Genomic DNA, 21,508 nt, shown 5'->3' on the forward strand with positions numbered 1-21,508 from the left:
GTAGGTCCCTCGCGGTTTCGTTACGTTTGGTCTGTTTGCTTCCATTTGGTTCTTAAACCGTAACCGGTTTCCGTAATGAATACCCGTCCTCACTAAAACACTGGGCGGTGTTGTTGATCTCAAACCGGCTAGTTGTGTTGCTTTATCGGAATGACAATGTAGGATATGTTTTAAATCAACGTTTTAAAGGCACTATACCCTTGGCTCAAATATGCTCGTTTGATATTTTAAAGTCTACTGCATCAGGCTGGATACAACACTACTCATGGAAGATGTTGATGAATTTCGGGACGACGTCATTCCGGTTAAACCCAATCCAGTACTCGAAAAATGTATTGTATTCAAAGTATACAAGAGGAGATGGTTCATTCTATTCGTGCTGTGCTTGCTAAATTGCTCAAACTCCATAGTAAGTGGCTTTAATGATCATTTGCTGTCTCATACGTGGCTGTAATCTGTCAATAAATTCATGGTGTGATTTTGTAAATTTTTGTAGCAATGTAAAACTCTCTGTGACTCAGATTGCTACAACGTTACACCAATGTAATAATCTCTATTTCTCTGATTGCTACAATGTTACACCAATGTAATAATCTCTGGGGCTCAGATTGCTACAATGTTACAACAATGTAACAATCTCTATGGCTCTGATTGCTACAATGTTACACCAATGTAATAATCTCTGGGGCTCAGATTGCTACAATGCTACAACAATGTAACAATCTCTATGGCTCTGATTGCTACATTGTTTTAAAAGGTAAATGAACTGGAGAAGCATGTGACACTGACATGTAGCCTACAGGTTACTTTTGAAAGTCTGACCTCTTTCTATTGTTTGTGATCCTGATATAATATGGTATATTATGTGATTCCTTACTGCCACATTTGATAAATGAACTAGTGTAGCCCACAGCCATATGGCATAGCTTATAGCAACAATTTATGCTATTCTGTTCTTCTGAAATAGACTACATTTACTTCATATCATGTTTCTTTAGACCTGTCTAGAATAAATAATGGATTTATTGTGATGGTGTAGGCTATATTACATGGATTTATTAGACTTTTTAAAATGTAGATGTTCTCGAGCAGCATTATGTCCAGGAATTTCCCGAATTGGATCGGTTGTTCGTACCCCCCAGGGCAATTGAACTGATTCCAGAGCTGATCCAAAACACCGCCGGCGGAGAAGAGGTATTCGGAGTGGACTCCTAATCCCAACTCAGTAGGCGCGCTCACCACCCACCGCTTCCAAGTATATTACTCTCTAATGTTCAGTCTCTGGATAATAAAGTTGACGAGCTCAATGCGAGGATCTCCTTCCAGAGAGACATCAGGGATTGTAACATACTTTGTTTCACGGAAACATGGCTCTCTCGGGATATACTGTCTGAATCCATACAGCCAGTTGGGTTCTCAGTTCATTGTGCAGTCAAGAATAAAGATCTCTCCGGGAAGAAGAAGGGTATATGTTTCATGATTAACTACTCAGTGTAGGCGCAACAGCGCCTCTTCAAGCTCAGGAGGCAGAAGAAATTAGCTTGGCACCTAAAACCCTCACAAACTTTTACAGATGCACAATGGAGAGCATCCTGTCGGGCTTTATCACCGCCTGGTACAGCAACTGCACCGCCCGCAACCTCAGGGCTCTCCAGAGGGTGGTGCGGTCTGCCCAGCGCATCACCGGGGGCAAACTACCTGCCCTCCAGGATACCTACAGCACCCGATGTCACAGGAAGTCCTTCTATTCTATTCTACTGTATCTTGGTCTATGCCGCTCCAACATTGCTCGTCCAAATATTTATATGTTCTTAATTCCATTCCTTTACTTTAGATTTGTGTGTATTGTGTGTATTGTTTTGAAATGGTTAGATATTACTTGTTAGATATTACTGCACTGTTGGAGCTAGACACACAAGCATGTCAATACACCTGCTATAACATCTGCTGAACATGTGTATGTGATCAATACAATTTCATTTGATTTGGACAGACTGCTGCAGATCCAAAATTTGTGTTTACCCTTCACTATGAAATACAGTAGCCTAGCAGCCTATAGTGACGTTTCAGGAGTCATCATGAACCCCTTCAGCATATCACTCATTGAGTCAAAATGCATTTGGTTCAGACTTCTACAAGGGTACTGTGAAGGTATCTGCCATATGGTGCACCCTAATATTTCAGAGAATGTAGCTAATGTACCCCTGGTGCTATTGCTTTAATAGGGGATGTGTGCCTTAGGGCAAATCACGCCTGACAATGTCAATGGAAGCCCCATCTTCCACAGGTGATAAACCCAAGACACGGATTCATTCCTTCAATTCTTCCACTCTTCACCTCTAACTGAGCAGAACAATTCACACATTTCTTTTAAAAATTATAATATTGGAATGCAAAATGTATCAGGCTTTACTCTAACTTAACTGTCCCAGAGGGCGGACATACTCGGACTCCCGAGTAGCGCAGCGGTCTAAGGCAGTGCATCTCAGTGCTAGAGGCGTCACTACAGACATTGGTTCAGGCTGAGTCCAGGCTGTAACACAACCGGCTGTGATTGGGAGTCCTATAGGGTTTGGCCGGGGTAGACCGTCATTGTCACGCCCTGACCGTAGAGAGCTTTTTATGTCTCTATTTTGGTTTGGTCAGGGTGTGATTTGGGTGGGCATTCTATGTTCATTTTCTATGTTTTGTATTTCTTTGTGTTTGGCCGGGTGTGGTTCTCAATCAGAGGCAGCTGTCTATCGTTGTCTCTGATTGAGAACCATACTTAGGTAGCTTTTTCCCACATGGTTTTTGTGGGTAGTTAATTTCTGTTTAGTGTTTTCACCTTACAGGAGTGTTTCGGTTATTCTCTTGTTTTTTTTTGTTATAGTATTCATTTTTAATAAAACAATATAAACAAATAAATAAAACAAATTCCTCTTCTTCAGATGACAAATACCGTGACAGTCATAGTAAATAAAATGTGTTCTTAACTGACTTGCCTAGTTAAATAAATATCTAAAAAATCATTCTGGACTTTGTATTTTAAAGTTTAATAACTAGTTTGGTGAAGTTCCCTACCAATTTGTTAGTTATTCTTCTGCCTGTTTAGCCTGGCTAACTGGCTGAGTAAGATGGTTAACGCAACCAAAACGACGAAGCCTAACAAGGTGGGTTCAGGTTCAAATAAATTAAAAGATACTCACATTTTGTTGTCTGGTATGTCTCGGCGTGGTGCATGCTCTTGCTGCCCCGGCTCGGCTCAGCTTGTGTGCGAGATGAAGGGACGGTGTCAGTAACAGTGGCTTGCCCACGGCTTGCACTGTTCCCGAGTCCATAGTGTGACCAGGTTCCCTTGGCAAATGTGTAGAATTCTTAGGACTTCCTCTCACAGGAGCCTCTGCTGGGTCTGAGTAATGGGAACCATGGATGAATTGAGGCTTTGGTCAGATCAAATGCCTTGTCTGCCTGGGCTGAGGCATGTGAAAGCTGCCCTAGCTTAACCCGGTTTTCTTCTGCTAGCTCTACACTGGCAGCAGGCGTGGCTAGCATACGGTACTGCATATGGTACTGTGACAACAGTGCCTCTGTGTTTGGCTACGGCCGACCGGGGTACTGCGTCGGCCATTACTTGAGCTCATGTGCTCATAAAAGGCACTTAAAAACATTGTTTCTACCCCAAGTTACATTGTGTTCACGGGTGTCAAGAGTGTGTTGTCCTCCACATACGAGCTCAATAAATAGAGTCCCTTTCCCACAGTCAGACACTCGGGTTGTGGAGAATGGTGAACCCCCCACATTTTGTTTTTATGCTCCTTCAGATGGCACATTGCGGGAGACTCGCTGTCTGTGTCGACCAATGGCGTGCATGCACAGTGTCACCCTGGAAAATGCAAACATGTCAGAGGCCCAGGACAGCTGGCACACACAGTATTTATTGGTTCCCAGAAAGGGAGGGACTTTGCACCCATTTTAGACCTGCGTGCTCTAAACAATAGGGTCTAAAAATTCAGAATGCTCACGAACAGCCGGTTGTTACAGGGCACCCGGGCAATTGGGTCACCTCAGTTGACCTGAAGGACGCATACTTTCATGTGGCAATAATATCCCCCTCACAGGAAGTTCCTGAGGTTCCATTTTGAGGCTGTATAGCCTACGAGTGTCTGGGACTCAGGAAATTGGACTACCTGGATATTTGGCTGGTGGTAGCGGAGTCGAGGGAGCAGGTGGTGTTACACACATCCATGCTAGTTTCTCATGTTCAGTCTCTGAGTTTCATAGTGAATCAAGAGAATAGCTGTTTGACTCCATCTCAGCACGTTCCGTTTCTTGGTCTCAAGATAGACTTAAACGTTCTTGTCCCAGCAGAGGCAGTCTGGTTTCCGGTTTTGCTTGGCCTGATTTTGGCTGGGTCACATATAGCATTTTCACCAGTGCCTGCGTCAATTGGGGATGATGGCTTCTATGATACCCGTGGTTTCCCCCGGGCTGTTGCTGATGCAACCTTTTCAGCGGTGGGTGATAGGCACATGGACGCATCGCTCCATCTAAATTGGTCACTCCGGGTGGCCCCGTTATGCCAATTGGCTTTGTTGCCGCTGGGGACCCCCATGGGATGAGTTATATCCCACAAGGTGATCACGACAGACGCATCCCCTGAGGGTAGCTACATTTGGGGGTTGCTGGCATACATCAACAGACAGGGAAGGTTGCAGTCTCTAACCATCTTATCCTTGGCTCGCTCACTACTGCTGTGGAGCAGTGGGCACTTTCCCTCACTCCGGGCGACGCATCTCCCCGGGTGCCTCAATAGAGGTGTGGATCTGCTATCCAGGGGTGCCCCGTTCTCTGGGATCTCCCAGATATGGGAAATGTTTAGCAAGGATGACGTAGATCTTTACGCATCATAAGAAAACGTGCGTTGTTGGCTGGTTTTCTCGATAAGGGCTCTGGGTGCTCCTTGACGCGTTTCCCCCTGTGGACCTGATTCAGCCCATGCTGGAAAGGGTGCATCTGGAGGGATTGTCGTTGATCCTTGTGGCTCCCCGTTGGCCCAAAGAACATTGGTTCACGGGGATCATTCTCCTTTTAGGCGGGGACTGGGAGTCTAAACCTATTGTACCCATTTGGGATTTGGCTTTGGTTTTGGGTGTGCTCTGTGAGGCCCCCTTTGAACCAATGGAGTCATTGGATCTGAAGATCCTTTCCTACAAGACCGCCCTGCTCGTGGCTTTGGCCTCGGCCAAATGTGTTGGAGATCGCCACGTGTTATCCATTCACCCCTCTTGTATAAAGTTCGCCCTTGTTGACTCTAAGGTGACGTTGCGTCCTATTGCACCCTTTGCTGCTAACGTCATGACTATGTCCACAGGTCTCTAGCTTTGAGCTATTTCACTTTTCGCCTCCTCCATTTGCTTCTGAGGAGCAGTGGAGGTTACATGCCCTGTCTCCGTATGAGCGTTACGCCATGTTTACATACCCTACATTACTCATCTCATATGTATATACTGTACCTGTTCGGCCATCACTCGTTCATATATTTTTATGTACATATTCTTATTCATTCCTTCACACTTGTGTGCATAAGGTAGTTGTTGTGAAATTGTTAGGTTAGATTACTTGTTAGATATTACTGCATGGTCGGAACTAGAAGCACAAGCATTTCGCTACACTCGCATTAACATCTGCTAACCATGTGTATGTGACACATAACATTTAATTTTATTTGTACATTGAGCGGACTAGGGGTGTACGTTTGAGTGTCCAACTTTTTGTCTGTTTTGCTAATCCGGATAGTTTCAGGGGGCTTTCTAAACTGCAGCTCGGGGGCTATTTCTCTGGTCCGCTATGACAGCAAAAGGCAAGAATTACCTAACGGTGTACGTGCCCATTTCACCAAGGGTTTGGCAACGTCTTGGGCGTTGTTTAAAGGGTTGCCTTCAGGAGATATCTGTTCTACGGCGAGTTGGGCATTACCAAACATTTTTGTGAGGTTTTATTGCTCGGATTTCATTTCCCCCAGTGTAGCCAACAGTGTGGTTATCACTGGGGCAGGAGAGGGTCATTAAGCAGCATGCAGATTGCACAATATTCGGGTACCACAGGTTTTCCTATCGGGTTGGAACTCTGAGTGGTCTGCCATTGGCAATTTCATTTGGTGTCCCCTGGGGTCGGCTTGGGGTGTGATTTCATGTCCCCATAGCTTTGTTGTACTGAGTTGAGTGACTGAAAGGGAACGTACAGTTATGACTATAACTACTGTTCCATGAAGGAGGGAAAGGAGGTACAACACCTGTTCGGCCAGTTCTGGGCACGGTGAAGAGCGGTCTCTGAATTGAAGGAATGAATTTGTGCCTTCATATTTGCATGTTGTCGCTTAGACTTTACTTTAAATCATCTGAGGTTTTAGTGTTGTGCCCGCTATCGGTTGAGACACAACATGCTCTTGAGTAGGCTGGAATCTATTGCTCAGAGGCAGATGAAATTGAAACTTTGTCTGGATAGGCCAGAAAATGTGACACGTCACTCCCTATGCAAATGTTGGGTGTGAAACCTGACACTTCAGGTAATCTCCGCTGATTGAGAAGTAGTGGAAAGCAGACAATTGGGGCTTTCTGGCACTATAAGGTACTGGACCCAGCAACGTTCACAGTGGGCTTTGTACACCAAAATGTAACTTGGAACCGGTCCATAACCGCTCAAAGTCTCCTATATAAGGGACAACATCTAAGAGGTTAAAGTTAGGTTAATCTTTGAAAGAGAGGGCACAGGGGTCAAACTGTATATGGTTAACATACTGTGATTGTATAGGCCTATCACTGTTTATTGGGCTGGGATGGTTGGTCTCTCTTCTCAGCATAGGAATTCTACATATTCATTTTGACCAATGAATGCCAATATAAGTCATAGACTGTTCTCTCTGCTACCGCACGGCAAGCAGTACCGAAGCGCCAAGTCTAGGTCCAAGACGCTTCTAAACAGCTTCTACCCCCAAGCCATAAGACTTCTGAACAGCTAATCAAATGGCTACCCAGACTATTTGCAAATAAGCCTATGTAAACACTCCATAGTAGCCTCTGATTTGAATAGTCCGGCCTAAAGCTGGGTCATATGCTAGTGCCTTGTGAGTCATTGCTTCTGTTTTCACGTGACTTGGAGTTCCACAAGGCAAGGCTGTGATTTACTTCCTGCTTAGTGATGTATCCTTTAATCACATGATCACATGTATACCAGTGGGTTGAGCTTTGTCATGCAGTATTGCCATATCTTCCTTGGGAAAGAGGTATTCAGTCCTTAATAGGACATCCTGGTTAAATAAAGGTTAAATGGAGTAGTCTCATTGGTTGACGTCTTGATTGGACTGGAATATTAACAGATGGTGTCCTATCAGACATTTTTGTGTCACTGCATTGTAACATTGGGCAGATAGAATGATTGAGGAAATATCAGTGAAGAACATTTGTGTACAAGCAGCAAGTTGTAAATAATGTAATAACACATTTATTGTATATAATCAAATGATCCTAAAACACCCTCTTCCTTTGTGTTTGTGCTTGTGTCCTCAGTTATGGCTGACCTTTGCTCCAGTGGCAGACCATTCAGCCCAGTTCATGGGTGTCACCCTGGACCAGATCAACTGGCTGTCCATCATCTACATGGTGGTGGCCATTCCTCTCAGCTTTGGGACCACATGGATGCTGGACACCTTAGGACTCCGAATCACAGTATGTACAGTCTGGTCAAAGTAGACCACACACAGGTCTCCCTTGTAAAAGAGGTCTCCTGACCTCAATGGGACTTCCTGGGCAAATAAAGGTTAAATGAATAAAACAGACCAGATTCCATTAAACCTGCCTTGCCTACAGTATCATGCAGCATATGTGTTTACAAGTCTGTGCACATGCTGAAAACAAACCTGTTAGGGGAGTCTGTCCAGTACTTGAAATGAAAGATACAGACTGTTCCTTTAAGATATGCATGAAATAAATATGCATGAAAGAGAAATGATGAAAGAGTTATGGATGAGAGGTGTAAGAGGGGCATTCAGTAAAGTGTGAATGTTTGAGTTTGTCTGGAAAAATCTCAGATAGAAAGTGTGTGGGCTTTGGATATGAAGTCTGCTGTCAATGATAGAGGAAGCTGCCCACATGCAGATGGCACTCTGATATTTTTACTAAATCGTGCCCATTGTGACATTTTGCCTTTCTGACTGTTCTATAGCTTGTGCTGGGTTCCTGGCTCAACATGTTGGGAGCTGTGCTGCGTTACGTGGGCATCATGAGGAGCCTACCAAGTGCAGCCAATTTCCCCGTGGTGATGGGGGGCCAAACCCTGTGTGCCCTGGCCCAGCCCCTGGTTATCTTCACTCCCACCAAGCTGGCAGCCCTCTGGTTCCCAGAGCACCAGCGGGCCACCGCCAATATGATAGCCTCCATGTGTGAGTGAGCTATGGTTGCTGTCCTGTCCACCACAGATTTTCCCATCAGTTACTCTGTTAAAACTACCTGTGTCAAGTCAGCATTATTGGTTTAGGCACCACTTGCCATGTATGTTTTGAATTGCCAACTGCTCCTCTTTCTGTCAGCTTTCTGTCAGCTTTTCAGTCAGCTTTTCAGTCAGCCTCAGTCAGCTTTTCAGTCAGCTTTTCTGTCAGCTTTTCAGTCAGCCTCAGTCAGCTTTTCAGTCAGCTTTTCAGTCAGCTTTTCAGTCACAGGAACTGAGATCCTCTAAAAAGTAGGAAGAGAAAGTCCAAAATGTCTTTTCGTTTAAGCTCCAAACAACAGACAATATCATGGCGGCCTATTTTACATTTTTCGGTTGTGTTTCTCTATTTCTCCTTTCAGCAAATCCCCTTGGGATTCTCATTGCTAGCATCTTTTCCCCTATGATTGTGGGGACTACCAACAACATCGCTTTAATGGTGAGTTAAGGAAGAAATAGTAAAACAGATTGTCTTGACTTTAGATTGCATATATATTTATCACTGCATTAATACTTTTTCCGCGTTCACTGATCTTCCCAGCTGTTCATATATGCTGTACCAGCAGCCATTATCTGTCTCCTAGCAACAGTGGGGATCCGTGATAGTGCCCCCCCAACGCCCCCCTCAGCCAGTGCCGAAAGCTCCAATTCAGAGCCCTTCCTGGAGGGAATCAAGCTGGTGAGGAGTTATACACACAGAGAATGACAATACTGTACTAATAATATTTGTAGTCCCCATCAACATTTAATTCACTCCTGATGGTACTGAGGTTCAGGCTCATTATACTTCATTTGAGGGGGTAACAGCATCCATATTGCATCGTATGTTTGGTATTTATTAGCAGATACTCTTCCTTTCTTACTCTCTGTCCAGCAAAATGAAGCAGTTATACATTTTTAAAAACATTACAAAACATTAACAACAGATTTCACAACACATTAAGTGTTTGCCCTTAGGCCCCTACTCTATTACCACATATCTACAACACAAAATCCATGTGTACGTGGGTGTATAGTGTGTATGTTATCGTGTGTGTTTGTGCCTATGTTTTTGTTGCTTCCCAGTCCCCGCTGTTCCATAACGTGTATTTCTATCTGTTTTTGAAATCAAATGTTACTACTTGCATGAGTTACCTGATGTGGAATAGAGTTCCATGTAGTCATGGCTCTATGTAGTACTGTGCGCCTCCCATAGTCTGTTCTGGATTTGGGACTGTGAAGAGGAATGTCTTGTCGGGGTGTGCATGGGTGTCCGAGCTGTGTGCAAGTAGTTCAAACAGACACATCGGTACATTCAACATGTCAATACCGCTCACAAATACAAGTAGTGATGAAGTCAATCTCTCCTCCACTTTGAGCCAGGATAGATTGACATTCATATTAATAATGTTAGCTCTCTGTGTACATCCGAGGGCCAGCCGTGCTGCCCTGTTCTGAGCCAATTGCAAAAAGGTCCCTCTTTGTGGCACCTGACCACACTTTTTAAATTTTTAAATTTCACCTTTATTTAACCAGGTTGGCAAGTTGAGAACAAGTTCTCATTTACAACTGCAACCTAGCCAAGATAAAGCAAGCAGTTCGACACATACAACAACACAGAGTTACACATGGAGTAAAACAAACATTCAATAATACAGTAGAAAAATAAGTCTATATACAATGTGAGCAAATGAGGTGAGATAAGGGAGGTAAAGGCAAAACAAAGGCCATGGTGGTAAAGTAAATACAATATAGCAAGTAAAACACTGGAATGGTAGATTTGCAGTGGAAGAATGTGCAAAGTAGAGATAGAAATAATGGGGTGCAAAGGAGCAAAATAAATAAATACAGTAGGGGGAGAGGTAGTTGTTTGGGCTAAATTATAGATGGGCTTTGTACAGGTGCAGTAATCTGTGAGCTGCTCTGACAGCTGGTGCTTAAAGCTAGTGAGGCAGATAAGTGTTTCCAGTTTCAGAGATTTTTGTAGTTCGTTCCAGTCATTGGCAGCAGAGAACTGGAAGGAGAGGCGGCCAAAGGAAGAATTGGTTTTAGGGGTGACCAGAGAGATATACCTGCTGGAGCGCGTGCTACAGGTGGGTGCTGCTATGGTGACCAGCGAGCTGAGATAAGGGGGGACTTTACCTAGCAGGGTCTTGTAGATGACCTGGAGCCAGTGGGTTTGGCGACGATTATGAAGCGAGGGCCAGCCAACGAGAGCGTACAGGTCGCAGTGATGGGTAGTATATGGGGCTTTGGTGACAACGGATGGCACTGTGATAGACTGCATCCAATTTATTGAGTAGGGTATTGGAGGCTATTTTGTAAATGACATCGCTGAAGTCGAGGATCGGGAAGGATGGTCAGTTTTACAAGGGTATGTTTGGCAGCATGCGTGAAGGATGCTTTGTTTTGCGAAATAGGAAGCCAATTCTAGATTTAACTTTGGATTGGAGATGTTTGATGTGAGTCTGGAAGGAGAGTTTACAGTCTAACCAGACACCTAGGTATTTGTAGTTGTCCACATATTCTAAGTCAGAACCGTCCAGAGTAGTGATGTTGGACGGGCGGGCAGGTGCAGGCAGCGATCGGTTGAAGAGCGTGCATTTAGTTTTACTTGTATTTAAGAGCAATTGGAGGCCACGGAAGGAGAGTTGTATGGCATTGAAGCTCGTCTGGAGGTTTGTTAACACAGTGTCCAAAGAAGGGCCAGAAGTATACAGAATGGTGTTGTCTGCGTAGAGGTGGATCAGAGACTCACCAGCAGCAAGAGCGACATCATTGATGTATACAGAGAAGAGAGTCGGTCCAAGAATTGAACCCTGTGGCACCCCCATAGAGACTGCCAGAGGCCCGGACAACAGGCCCTCCGATTTGACACACTGAACTCTATCAGAGAAGTAGTTGGTGAACCAGGTGAGGCAATCATTTGAGAAATCAAGGCTATCGAGTCTGCCGATGAGGATGTGGTGATTGACAGAGTCGAAAGCCTTGGCCAGGTCAATGAATACGGCTGCACAGTATTGTTTCTTATCGATGGCGGTTAAGATATCGTTCAGGACCTTCAGCGTGGCTTAGGTGCACCCATGACCAGCTCTGAAACCAGATTGCATAGCGGAGAAGGTATGGTGGTATTCGAAATGGTCGGTAATCTGTTTGTTGACTTGGCTTTCGAAGACCTTAGAAAGGGAGGGTAGGATAGATATAGGTCTGTAGTAGTTTGGGTCAAGAGTGTCCCCCCCTTTGAAGAGGGGGATGACTGCAGCTGCTTTCCAATCTTTGGGAATCTCAGACGACACGAAAGAGAGGTTGAACAGACTAGTAATAGGGGTTGCAACAATTTCGGCAGATAATTTTAGGTAGAAAGGGTCCAGATTGTCTACCCCGGCTGATTTGTAGGGGTCCAGATTTTGCAGCTCTTTCAGAACATCAGCTGACTGGATTTAGGAGAAGGAGAAATGGGGAAGGCTTGGGCGAGTTGCTGTGGGGGATGCAGTGCTGTTGACCGGGTAGGGGTAGCCAGGTGGAAAGCATGGCCAGCCGTGGACAGCCGTAGAAGGCATGGCCTGCCGTAGAAAAATGCTTATTGAAATTCTCAATTATAGTGGATTTATTGGTGGTGACAGTGTGTCCTATCCTCAGTGCAGGACTGAACAGTAGTAGTCCAGGTGCAACAAAACTAGGGCCTGTAGGACCTGCCTTGTTGATAGTGCTGTTAAGAAGGCAGAGCAGCGCTTTATTATGGACAGACTTCTCCCCATCTTAGCTTTTGTTGTATCAATATGTTTTGACCATAACAGTCACCTTAACTTGCTCAATTTCCACATTATTTATTACAACATTTAGTTGAGGTTTAGGGTTTAGTGAATGACTTTTCCTAAATACAATGCTTTTAGTTTTTGAAATATTTAGGAATAACTTATTCCTTGCCACCCATTCTGAAACTAACTGTAACTCTTTGTTAAGTGTTGCAGTCATTTCAGTCTCTGTTGTAGCTGATGTGTATAGTGTTGAGTCATCTGCATACATAGACACACTGGCTTTACTCATGTCGTTAGTAAAATTGAAAAAAGTAAGGGGCCTAGACAGCTGCCCTGGGGAAATTGTGATTCTACCTGGATTATGTTTGAGAGGCTTCCATTAAAGAACACCCTCTGTGTTCTGTTAGACAAGTAACTCTTTATCCACAATATAGCAGGGGGTGTAAAGCCAAAACGCATATGTTCTTCCAGCAGAAGACTATGATCGATAATGTCAAAAGCTGTACTGAAGTCTAACAAATCAGCTCCCACAATCTTTTATCATCAATTTCTCTCAGCCAATCATCAGTCATTTGTGTAAGTGCTGTGCTTGTTGAATGTTCTTTCCTATAAGCGTGCTGAAAGTCTTTTGTCAATTTGTTTAGGGTAAAATAGCATTGTATCTACTCAAACACAATTTTTACTAAGTGTTGGTAACAGGCTGATTGGTCGGCTACTTGAGCCAGTAAAGGGGGCTTTACTATTCTTAGGTAGCGGAATGACTTTTGCTTCCTTCTAGGCCTGAGGGCACACACTTTCTAGTAAGCTTAAATTGAAGAAAATATTGTCCGCTATTATCCTCAGTAATTTTCCATCCAAGTTGTCAGACCCCGGTGGCTTGTCATTGTTCATAGACAACAATACTTTTTTCACCTCTTCCACCCTCACTTTTACGGAATTCAAAATTACAGTGCTTGTCTTTCATAATTTGGTCAGCATTTGTTGCTTGCATGTCATGCCTAAGATTGCTAATCTTGTCAATGAAAAAATCATTATCAGTGGGGTTTGTGATGAATGAGCCATCTGATTCAATGAATGATGGAACTGAGTTTGCATTTTTGCACAAAATTTCATTTAAGGTGCTCCAAAGCATTTTACTATCATTCATTATGTCATTTATATTTGTTTCATAGTGTAGTTTCTTCTTCTTTTTATTCAGTTTAGTCACAAGATTTCTCAATTTGCAGTAGGTTTGCCAATCAGTTGTGCAGCCAGACTTATTTGACATTCTTTTTGCCTCATCCCTCTCAACCATAAATTTTTTAATTCCTCATCAATCCAGGGGGATTTAACGGTTTTTACAGCCATTTTCTTAATGGGTGCATGCTTATTAGTAACTGGGATAAGCAATTTCATAAATGTGTCAAGTGCAGCGTCTGGTTGCTCTTCATTGCACACCACGGACCAACAAATATTCTTTTCATCAATCAACATAGGAATCACTGCAAAACGTATTGTATGACCTCTTATACACTATATTAGTCCCAGTTTTTGGAACTTTGGTTTTCCTAGATATGGATACTAAATTGTGATCACTACATCCGATGGATTTGGATACTGCTTGAAATCAAATTTCTGCAGTATTGAATGATCCCTGATGGCTATCTTCTAACAGGACCATCTGTAACACACTGTAACCTGTGTCTGTCTGCCTCCTGTTCCTTTGTAGCTCCTGAGGAACAAGGCCTACATGATTCTCCTGCTGTGTTTCGGCTCGGGGATCGCTGTGTTCACCTGCTTCTCTACACTGCTGGAGCAGATTATGTGCGTCCGAGGGTACACTAATGTAAGCACCCATCAATGATCCCAAAGGACCAACAAGATTAGTTTTTCATTGCTAAATATGAAAATAAATGTCCCATGAATTGGTTTCCTAAACAATATTTTCAATGTGTGTTGTTGTTGCAGGACTTTGCAGGACTGTGCGGGGGTCTCTTCATCGTGTTCGGTATAGTCGGAGCTGGCTTCCTGGGTCTCTACGTTGACAAGACCAAGAAGTTCACAGAGGTCACCAAGGTCAACATGAGCCTCTCAGCGCTGGCCTGCATTGCCTTCTCAGTGGTGAGTCGGGGTCAAACCTCAGGGTTATCAGTTTAGTACTTCATGAATAGGTGTGATGATGAAACAGTGATGCTTGTTCCAAACTAAGGTTTGGGGTGGAAGAAAACAGCATATATTTTCAGTTTTTCTTCTTTCAAAGTATCAAATCAAATTGAATTGGTCACATACTTGTTTAGCAGATGTTATTGCGGGTGTAGCGAAATGCTTGTGTTTCTAGCTCCGACTGCAGTAATATCTAACAAGTAATACCTAATAATTTCACAACATACAGCCTATACTCACAAATCTAAGTAAAGGAATGGAATTAAGAATATATCAATGTATGGACAAACAATGTCAGAGCGGCATAGACTAAGATACAGTAGAATAGAATACATTATATACATATGAGATGAGTAATGCAAAATATGTAAACATTATTAAAGTGACTAGTGTTCCATTTATTAAAGTGGACAGTGATTTAAAGTCTATAGGCAGCAGCCACTAATGTGCTAGTGATGGCTATTTAACAATCTGATGGCCTTGAGATAGAAGCTGATTTTCAGTCTCTCGGTCCCAGCTTTGATGCACCTGTACTGACCTCGCCTTCTGGATGATAGCGTGATGAACAGGCAGTGGCTCGGGTGTTTGTTGTCCTTGATAATCTTTTTGGCCTCGTTACGGGGCGAGGGGACGGACTAAAGTTAAACTGTTACACCTTCTATTCACAGTCTCTGGTTAGGGTAGGTTTTAATAGTCACAGTGGGTACAACATCTCCTATACACTTCCTGATAAACTCAGTCACTCTATCAGTATATTCGTCAATGTTATTCTCGGAAGCTACCCGGGACACATCCCAGTCCGCTTGATCAAAACAATCTTGAAGCGTGGATTCTGATTGGTCAGACCAGCGTTGAATTGTCCTTTGCACTGATACTTCCTATTTGAGTTTCTGCCTATAGGAAGGGAGGAGCAAAATGGAGTCATGGTCAGATTTGCCGAAGGAGGGCGGGGGAGGGCCTTGTAGGCAACACGGAAGTTGGAGTAGTAGTGGTCGAGTGTTTTAGCAGCGCGAGTACTACAGTCAATGTGTTGAAAGAACTTCGGCAGCCTTTTTCTCAAAATTGCTTTGTTAAAATCCCCAGCTACAATAAATGTGGCCTCAGGATATGTGGTTTCCAGTTTGCATAAAGTCCTGTGAAGTTCTTTGAGGGCCGTCGTGGTATTGGCTTGAAGGGGGATATACAAAGATAATAACCGAAGATAATTCTATTGGCCGATAATACGGTCAGCATTTGATTGTGAGGTATTCAGGTTGGGTGAACAATCACACCATGAGTCGTTAAACACCACCACACATCTTTTTCCCGGAGAGATATTTATTCCTGTTTGCACGATCAACTGAGAACCCAGCTGGCTGGACTTCCCCAGACAGTATATCCCGAGAGAGCCATGTTTCCGTTAAACAGAGTATGTTGTAATCCCTGATGTCTCTCTGGAAAGAAATCCTCGCTTTGAGCTCATCAACTTTATTATCCAGAGACTGAACATTAGCGAACAAGAAGACCGCTCCGAGTACATCTCTTCTGCCGGCAGTGTTTTGGGTCGGCCTCTGGAATTAGTTAAATTGCCCTGGGGGGTGCGAACAAAGGATTCGCTTTGGGAAAGTCATATTCCTGGTTGTAATGCTGGTAGTGCTGGTGAGTTACCGCCGCTCTGATATTCAGTAGTTCTTCCCGGCTGTATGTAATAACACAAAAAAACGTGTGGTCTAATAATGTAAAAAAGAATACATAAAAAAACAAAATAGTGCAAATTTTCCTATGAGCTAGAAGCACAGCAGCCCTCTCTGTTGGTGCCATTATCCTCTTTACAATCTTCTATTTTTATGAAGCAGTTCTGTGTGTAACACCTTCTCATCCTTGTGTGTGTGTCCTTCCCCCTACCAGGTATCTCAGATGCGGAATCAGGGAATAGCCGTGGCCGTTGCTTGTTCGCTCTTCGGCTTTTTCGGCTTCTCCATTTACCCGGTTGCCATGGAGTTGTCTGTGGAGTGCTCCTACCCGGTTGGGGAGGCCACCTCAGCAGGCCTGATATTTATATCAGGGTACATCTGTCTGATACACTGTTTCATACAAGAAGAACATAGACTAAAGAGCAAGACTGTGAATTAAGGGCTATGTGTTAATAAGCACGTGCTTGTTTTTGTTTTTTTCAGACAGATCCAGTCAGTTATCTATATACTGCTTCTTCAGGGGTTGACCAAACCAATGGCCGACTCGCCCTTCTCTACCTGTTCTGCAGGAGGTGATGCGGCCTTGAGTTGGACGGGTAAGTCAAGAACTACCATATGTATCGGAGGGATTAAAATAGTATATGAATGCTAATTGAAGGTACAATCGGTTGCCCACCATTACATTTCTGCAGGCAATAACAGCTATTGGTTGTTTTGTTAGCAGTTAAGACTTTGCATTTGTATGCAAATAACACAAGGTGCACATGGCAGACCGAAATGTTGGCTGAAACGGCATCCTAGACAACACATGCTTTGCCACAGCTAACAATATACAGTACCAGTCAAAAGTTTGGACACACCTACTCATTCCAGGGTTTTTCTTTATTTTCACAATTGTCTACATTGTAGAATAATAGTGAAGACATCAAAACTGTGAAATAACACATGGAATCATATAGTAACCAAAAAAAAAAAAAGTGTTTAACAAATCAAAATATATTTGATATTTGATCTTTTTCAAAGTAGCCACCCTTTTCCTTCATGACAGCTTTGCACACTCTTGGAATTATCTCAACCAGCTTCATGAGGTAGTCACCTGGAATGCATTTCAATTAACAGGTGTACCTTGTTAATTTGTGTAATTTCTTTCCTTCTTAATGCGTTTGAGCCAATCAGTTGTGTTGTGACAAGGTAGGGGTGGTATACAGAAGATAGCCCTATTTGGTAAAAGACCAAGTCCCTATTATGTAAAGAACAGCTCAAATAAGCAAAGAGAAACGGCAGTCCATCATTACTTTAAGACATGAAGGTCAGTCAATTTGGAAAATTTCAAGAACTTTGAACATTTCTTCAAGTGCAGTCGCAAAAACCATCAAGCGCTATGATGAAACTGGCTCTCACGATGATGTCCACAGGAAAGGAAGACCCAGAGTTACCTCTGCTGCAGAGGATAAGGTCATTAGAGTTACCAGCCTCAGAAATTGCAGTCCAAAGAAATGCTTCACAGAGTTCAAGTAACAGACACAGCTCAACAAATCAAATCAAATCAAATTGTATTGGTCACATACACATGGTTAGCAGATGTTAATGCGAGTGTAGCGAAATGCTTGTGCTTCTAGTTCCAATCGTGCAGTAATTTCTAACAAGTAATCTAACAATTTCACAACATCTACCTTATACACACAAGTGTAAACGAATGAATAAGAATATGTACATATAAATGTATGGATGAGCGATGGCCGAACGGCCTAGGCAAGATGCAGTAGATGGTATAGAGTACAGTATATACATATGAGATGAGTAATATAGGGTATGTAAACATTATATAAAGTGGCATTGTTTGAAGTGACTAGGGATACATTTATTACATCCAATGTTTAGTTATTAAAGAGGCTAGAGATTTGAGTCAGTATGTTGGCAGCAGCCACTCAATGTTAGTGATGGCTGTTTAACAGTTTGATGGTCTTGAGATAGAAGCTGTTTTTCAGTCTCTCGGTCCCAGCTTTGATGCACCTGTACTGACCTCGCCTTCTGGATGATAGCGGGGTGAACAGGCAGTGGCTCGGGTGGTTGTTGTCCTTGATGATCTTTTTGGCCTTCCTGTGACATCGTGTGGTGTAGGTGTCCTGGAGGGCAGGTAGTTTTCCCCCGGTGATGCGTTGTGCAGACCTCACTAGCCTCTGGAGAGCCTTACGGTTGTGGGCGGAGCAGTTGTCGTACCAGGGCAGTGATACAGCCCGACAGGATGCTCTCAATTGTGCATCTGTAAAAGTTTGTGAGTGTTTTTGGTGACAAGCTAAATTTCTTCAGCCTCCTGAGGTTGAAGAGGCGCTGTTGTGCCTTCTTCACCACGCTGTCTGTGTGGGTGGACCATTTCAGTTTGTCCGTGATGTGTACGCCGAGGAACTTAAAACTTTCCACCTTCTCCACTACTGTCCCGTCGATGTGGATAGGGGGGTGCTCCCTCTGCTGTTTCCTGAAGTCCACAATCATCTCCTTTGTTTTGTTGACGTTGAGTGTGAGGTTCTTTTCCTGACACTATACTCTGAGGGCCCTCACCTCCTCCCTGTAGGCCGTCTCGTCGTTGTTGGTAATCAAGCCTACTACTGTTGTGTCGTCTGCAAACTTGATGTTTGAGTTGGAGGCGTGCATGGCCACGCAGTCATGGGTGAACAGGGAGTACAGGAGAGGGCTGAGCACGCACCCTTGTGGGGTCCCAGTGTTGAGGATCAGCGGGGTGGAGATGTTGTTTCCTACCTTCACCACCTGGGGGGCGGCCCGTCAGGAAGTCTAGGACCGAGTTGCACAGGGCGGGGTTCAGACCCAGGGCCCCGAGCTTAATGATGAGCTTGGAGGGTACTACGGCATTGAATGCTGAGCTGTAATCGATGAACAACATTCTTACATAAGTATTCCTCTTGTCCAAATGGGTTAGGGCAGTGTGCAGTGTGATTGCATCGTCTGTGTACCTATTGGGGCGGTAAGGAAATTGGAGTGGATCTAGGGTGTCAGGTAGGGTGGAGGTGACATGATCCTTGACCTAGTCTCTCAAAGCACTTCATGATGACGGAAGTGAGTGATAGTCGTTTTGCTCAGTTACCTTAGCTTTCTTGGGAACAGGAACAGTGGTGGGTCTCTTGAAGCATGTGGGAACAGCAGACTGGGATAGGGATTGATTGAATATGTCCGTAAACACTCCAGCCAGCTGCTCTGCGCATTCTCTGAGGACAAGTCGAGGGATGCCGTCTGGGCCGGTAGCCTTGCGAGGGTTAACACGTTTAAATGTTTTACTCACGTTGGCTGCGGTGAAGGAGAGCCCGCAGGTTTTGGTAGTCGGCCGTGTCAGTGGCACTGTTAAGAGGAGACTGTGTGAATCAGGCCTTCACGGTCGAATTGCTGCAAAAAAACACTGCTAAAGGACACTAATAAGAAGAAGAGACTTGCTTGGGCCAAGAAACACGAGCAATGGACATTAGACCAGCGGAAATCTGTCCTTTGGGCTGATGAGTCCAAATTTGAGGTTTTGGTTCCAAACGCTGTGTCATTGTGAGATGCAGAGTAGGTGAACGGATGATCTCCGCATGTGTGGTTCCCACCGTGAAGCATGGAGGAGGAGGTGTGATGGTGTGGGGCTGCTTTGCTGGTGATACTGTCAGGGATTTATTTAGAATTCAAGGCAAACTTAACCAGTATGACTACCACAGCATTCTGCAGCAATACGCCAACACATTTGCTTTACATTTAGTGGGACTATAATTTATTTTTCAACAGGACAATGACACAACACACCTCCAGGCTGTGTAAGAGCTATTTGACCAAGAAGGAGAGTGATGGAGTGCTGCATCAGATGACCTAGCTTCCACAATCACTTGACCTCAACCCAATTGAGATGGTTTGGGATGAGTTGGATTGCAGAGTGAAGGAAAAGCAGCCAACAAGTGCTCAGCATATGTGGGAACTCCTTCAAGACTGTTGGAAAAGCATTCCAGGTGAAGCTGGTTGAGAGAATGCCAAGAGTGTGCAAAACTGTCATCAAGGCAAAGGGTGCCTACTTTGAAGAATCTCAAATATAAATTATATTTTGATTTGTTTAACACTTTTGGGGGGACTACATAATTCCATATGTGTTATGTCATAGTTATGATGTCTTCACTATTATTGTACAATGTTGAAAATAGTACAAATTAATAAAAACCCTTGAATGAGTAGGTGTGTCCAAACTTTTGACTGGTACTGTATGTTGCAAATACATTATTCCCATTGAAATTGAGGAACAGGTGACCCGACAAGCTATAGTTTATTTTACAACGAATACATAAACAAATAGTGCCCTCCAAAGATAAATTACGTGCCCAAGGCCAAAACACAGTGATGCCGGAGGTTATGTTCAGTTAAGTTGCCACTCTTACTTCTAAATATAACATAATGAAATCCTCTCGGGACTTGATAAAGAGGAACAAGCCTGTATTATTATTATCTGGTGCTTTGCTGTGGCTCTAGCAGCGTGATTCTCTCTAGAACACACACACTGTGATTAGTTCCTGTAGAAATGTCTGAAAATGGCTTAGCTCCAGTCATCGACTTGTCTTTTCCTGTGTACGTCTCCACAGTGCCCGTGCTGGTGATGGCAGGCCTGTTCAGTGTCTTTACATGCTGCTTCGTTATCTTCTTCCACACGAAGTACAGGAGACTGGATGCTGAGGCACAGGCTGGTGGAAAAATGCCAACTCTGACAACCTGTGACAGCACGTCAAACTCTGACCCAAAGTAGGCACAGGCCACGGGTTAACTGAGCTGTTTTGAGATCACTATGTCACTGGCATCATTTCAGAAGCACGCCAATTCTCACAGGAGGCCAAGTGTATTGACTTACCATTACATTCCTTTACAAATAATATTTAGGTTTTCGGAATGTAACTGAAAGGTAATTTCTACCTTTGCTATACTGCTTCATTCTCTAGTCCCAAGTGAATGATTACAGTTTTTACAATAGCGATATTTAATATTGCTTAAACGGTGGTGGTAAACAGTGATCATAAGTTACTCAATTTGAAACGGGGCTTTACTTTTATACAGGTATGCACTAAGATGAATAGCATCTTATGCACCTTTTATACTGATGCGGAGCAGAGTTGAGGTCATTTCGGCCCGGTCTGTTAAATTGGACGTGAAATGTATGCTGCAAAAGTAATCCAATACCTGAATTGACTGGAATTTTGATGGAATTAAACTGTGATGGTGGTGGACATGTATGCTTGTGGGATGTACAGACGATTTCATAAAACAAATTGCAGGTATTTGAATGATGGCACATTTTTGTCAGTACCAAATTCATTTATACATTCAATTGTGTACATTTGGTATTTTAAACTACTCCTGTAAATATACTTTATAGTAAAATAAACCATGACAGTCATTGGTTTAATTCGCTTCTAAATACATACAACTTAGTGAATAATTGTCAGAAGACTTTCATTTCTACTGGATACTATT

The 21,508-nt window shown here is 43.6% G+C and overlaps 2 protein-coding genes across 3 annotated transcripts in view; one reads left to right on the forward strand and one right to left on the reverse strand.

The window, feature by feature from the left end:
• Positions 1–3,468, reverse strand: part of LOC129827915 (polycomb group RING finger protein 3) — a 55,491-nt gene extending 52,023 nt beyond the window's left edge. The window contains exon 1 of the mRNA XM_055889203.1: positions 3,189–3,468. The gene's annotated coding sequence lies outside the window, so the exon portion shown is untranslated. The remainder of the gene's footprint in view (positions 1–3,188) is intronic.
• On the forward strand, positions 38–21,267 carry LOC129827914 (solute carrier family 49 member A3-like). Of its 2 annotated transcripts, none has more exons than XM_055889200.1 (10): positions 38–409; positions 7,548–7,706; positions 8,203–8,419; positions 8,826–8,902; positions 9,005–9,142; positions 13,909–14,025; positions 14,148–14,300; positions 16,230–16,387; positions 16,499–16,611; positions 19,787–20,221. In XM_055889200.1, the coding sequence occupies exons 1-10, from the start codon at positions 266–268 to the stop codon at positions 19,792–19,794; spliced, it is 1,284 nt and encodes a 427-aa protein (XP_055745175.1). In that variant the 5' UTR covers positions 38–265; the 3' UTR covers positions 19,795–20,221. The 2 variants fall into 2 exon arrangements, with proteins under 2 accessions (XP_055745175.1, XP_055745174.1); XM_055889199.1 differs by lacking the exon at positions 19,787–20,221 and adding an exon at positions 20,626–21,267 and having other exon boundaries at positions 39–409.
• The last annotated feature ends 241 nt before the right edge of the window (positions 21,268–21,508 follow it).

The sequence above is a fragment of the Salvelinus fontinalis genome, chromosome 29 (assembly GCF_029448725.1).
Source record: "Salvelinus fontinalis isolate EN_2023a chromosome 29, ASM2944872v1, whole genome shotgun sequence".
NCBI classification, from domain to species: domain Eukaryota; kingdom Metazoa; phylum Chordata; class Actinopteri; order Salmoniformes; family Salmonidae; genus Salvelinus; species Salvelinus fontinalis.

What these genes read in the sequence shown, in the direction of transcription:
- LOC129827914 (XM_055889199.1), top strand. Translation starts at nt 266, where the DNA reads ATGGAAGATGTTGATGAATTTCGGGACGACGTCATTCCGGTTAAACCC. An exon ending in CCAACAACATCGCTTTAATG is followed by an intron (nt 8,903 to 9,004) that starts GTGAGTTAAGGA and finishes TGATCTTCCCAG; the next exon opens with CTGTTCATATATGCTGTACC. An exon ending in GCGTCCGAGGGTACACTAAT is followed by an intron (nt 14,026 to 14,147) that starts GTAAGCACCCAT and finishes TTGTTGTTGCAG; the next exon opens with GACTTTGCAGGACTGTGCGG.